Here is a 3,457-nt window from a genome sequence, read left to right on the forward strand (position 1 = left end):
ATTAATAATGAAAAACTTCAAATCAGAAACTATGAGACACATTTAAAGTATGATAAGAAGACTCTTTATAACCTTAAACCCTTAACAGGAAAAGTAAAAGAACAAAAATAGATGAATTATATTTCCAGCTAAAGAGGTTTTGAAAAAAGTAAACTAAAAAAGCACGAGAAAGGAAATAGTAAAGATGCTGTGTTAGAGCCATATAATTTCCAATATTTGGCAATGACAATGCTGAAGTGAATAACTTGTGCATACATATTTTTGTACTGTGAAAGATATATGTTTTCTTTTATGCTTTAAGAACTAGACAGAAATAATAATATACAGTCATCTAACAAATTAGAAGTGTTCTAGAACTTGGATTAAAAGCAACACACATACGACAACTCTAGATATTATGAGAGTAGAATGATTTTAAGTAGACAAGCTGTAATCTTTCTGATGTGAAAAATCAATTATACTATTTAGAACAAGGCACACAATCATTGCTAACCACTAATTTCTGAATAAATGAATTTCAGGCCATCAACAATTCAGTTTCTAATGAGTTTAAGATAACTTCTATAGATATCTTCTACGTCTAAATTGATTCATTGCCTTCCACCACAGAGCACTGTCATATACTCTAATAAGAAAGCTTTAGTCTGTAATCCATGTGAGTAAAAGATAAGTCATAGAACTGAATGCAAAGACTGACAACACTTTTAACAGGAAGTATAAGATTTTCAATAGTAGGGTGGGATCAAGGAGCCCACTCTAGTAGTAGTAATCACTACTTGTAAGAAAGCAATAACCTAATGCTGAGATGATTAGCATTTATGCCCTGGATATGTTTGAGGGATACTGATTCTTTACACTTTCATTTGTGAATCAATATCTTTTTATATTAATAGAGCCTAAAAAAGAAACAAAAACATTCTTGTTGCTTGGTTGATTTCTAAAATGTCAATGTAGATTTTTTTTTATTAAGAGAAAATAATAATGAAAGAAGAAGATGGCATCATCATAGAATTGTAGAAGTAAAAATAGGTCACTGTCATAAATACTTATTCAGTTTTGATATTTATTACTGTTAATCACATACCACCTTATGATAAAAGTAAAAAATTTTTAATACTTCATTCAAAAGTAAGGATCAATACAACCACTATGTTGAACTTTATGTGCACTATCTCATTTAATCCTTACAACAACCTATGAGGTAGGTAGTATTTTACAGCAGAGGAAACTGAGAGTTAGCCAGGCTAGTCACTTCCCCCATGTTGTGCAGTTAGTAAGTGGCAGACCTGGGATCTGATACTGGGTCTGACTCTGTAGCTCACGTTTTTAACACTGGTGCTTTTAAATGAATTAAAGCTGTGGTCCGCAACGCCCAGTCCAGGGACCGGTACCAATCTGCGGACTATTAGGGACCAGGCCACAGAGCTCCACCACCCACTGCCCTCCCTGGTCTGTGGAAAACTTGCTTTCCATGAAACTTGAGCGGGGGTGGGGGTGGGGGTGTGGACAGCAGGTGAGCGGCAAGTGAGCAAGTGAAGCTTCACCTGCACTTCATCTGTATTTACAGCCGCTCCGCATTGCTCTCTGCCCTCAACCTGCGGAAAAATTGTCTTTCATGAAACCAGTCCCTGGTGCCAAAAAGGTTGAGGACTGCTGAATTAAAGGATAAATACGCTGTACAGCCTAAATGCTTTTTAAAATTACAATAGGAGAGTTAAATTCTATATGAATGCATTTATGAATCATATTTTTTATAATGCTTCATAGCTTATCCCAATCTCTACTAATATTCATTGTCAACTGTTTACTGGGCCTTGTCACTCACCATGCTCACTTAACCATCACGACAACCCTACAAGGTAAGTAATGTTATAATCCATGTATTACAGATGAAGAAACTGAAATTTAAAGAAGAAAAGTGCTCCACTGACACCACACAACATGGATTCAAACGCAAATGTTCCGGTTCCAATCTTGAACAAAAATGTTATGCTACCTCCACTTTTGGCAAAATAGCTAAATTTGTCTTTAATCAGCAATTACTGATTCTTTACTGATTAAGTTTCTAAAAAAGTAATACAACTTCTGAGAAATACCTGGTACTGGACATATTATAGGAGGAAGTGAATATTTCTCATTTGTTCAACGAATGTTTACTGACACCCACCAGGCGAGCCAGGCATCATTCTAGGCCAGTGGCGAATGAAGGAGACAAAGTCCTTGCTGTTTGAGTTTATATTTCTTTCCTGAAATGTTTATAGATCATAAACACGCAAAAGGCAGGCAAATATTTTGACATTCATAAAATGTTATCTGAACCACCACTTTAAGTTTAGTTCATTTGTGAGGCAAATCACTGTCTAGCTAAAGCCCTGAATGCCTCCATGAAATTCCTCACTTTCTCTGTCTGGGACTGTGTTCTAGCCTGTCCACTGAAATGTATGCCTTTGGACCCAAGAGAGACTAGGGGAATGAATCCATTCAACTCATTCTCCAGGACTGGGAATCATCTTGATACTATTCAACTTTTATGGAGTACTTAGGAGCTGCATATTAACTATAAAACATAAGGAATAAGGGGGAAAATGTTAAATGTGGTCCTGAAGAAAGAACACTGATACAGAAACAACTAGGGCAGCCTGAAAACAACCCATGCTAGTCTGAACCAGTTTGCTAATACTTCCTTCAAGAGTTGGCTAAATACACCCTCTGTAAGCCAGCACCGAACTCCTCAGGTACAGTTAGAGGGTCCTTGTTCTATGTGCATCCATTGTACTTTGTGATAGCAAGTAATTTGATTAGCAACATGTCTATGTATGTCTTTAGGGAAGTACTAAGTAATCAAAAAGTTGAATGAGTGGGCTTTCTTATTTTAAGACTAATCCTATCAAGCTCTAAAAATAGAAATTAAAGGAAAGATCAGAAAAATTAAACATATATGCTTCTTACCTTCAAAGACAGGGATCCAGCTAGAAAAAAGTGGTCTACATCAATAACAGAGGCTAAAAATCCAGCTAAAATGATTTCTCCAAAGTCAGTCTTCTTCTTGATTCCAATGACTATTGCCCACGACCACATGCCAATCACACAATGTACTGCATTATCTGAGAAGGCGCGAAGCCAGTCATTCTGCTGAACTGTGGAAAACTGAAGAAGTCTGTCAGCTACGAGGCAAAATATCCCCAGACCGAGGCTGGAGATAAGGGATTCAGTGCTAAAAGACTGGAGTAAAGCATGGGTTTTCTCAGTCTCAGATGCCATATCTCAGTACATACTACAAGCCATCAGGAATGAATAGTCTGTTCTTGTTTACATCCCCAGTACCCTAAAATAGAAAGCAGAGAAAAATATTAATGACGATTATTGATTGTCATATTATATTTAAACAAAATAATATCAGCAATAATTTCAGAAATATAAAACCACGTTGTAAAAACTGGCATCTCTTACATGTGAT

General features: G+C 36.3%; 1 protein-coding gene across 1 annotated transcript in view; it reads right to left on the minus strand.

The window, feature by feature from the left end:
* The window catches only part of LOC105826737 (chromosome unknown open reading frame, human C5orf28), a 19,226-nt gene that overhangs the window by 4,012 nt on the left and 11,757 nt on the right, over positions 1–3,457 (minus strand). Inside the window, exon 2 of the mRNA XM_012664758.1 lies at positions 2,950–3,325. Coding sequence (XP_012520212.1) covers positions 2,950–3,261 — 312 coding nt within the window. The 5' untranslated portion in view covers positions 3,262–3,325. The remainder of the gene's footprint in view (positions 1–2,949; positions 3,326–3,457) is intronic.

Source organism: Propithecus coquereli, unplaced genomic scaffold (genome assembly GCF_000956105.1).
Source record: "Propithecus coquereli isolate 6110/MARCELLA unplaced genomic scaffold, Pcoq_1.0 Scaffold91, whole genome shotgun sequence".
NCBI lineage: Eukaryota > Metazoa > Chordata > Mammalia > Primates > Indriidae > Propithecus > Propithecus coquereli.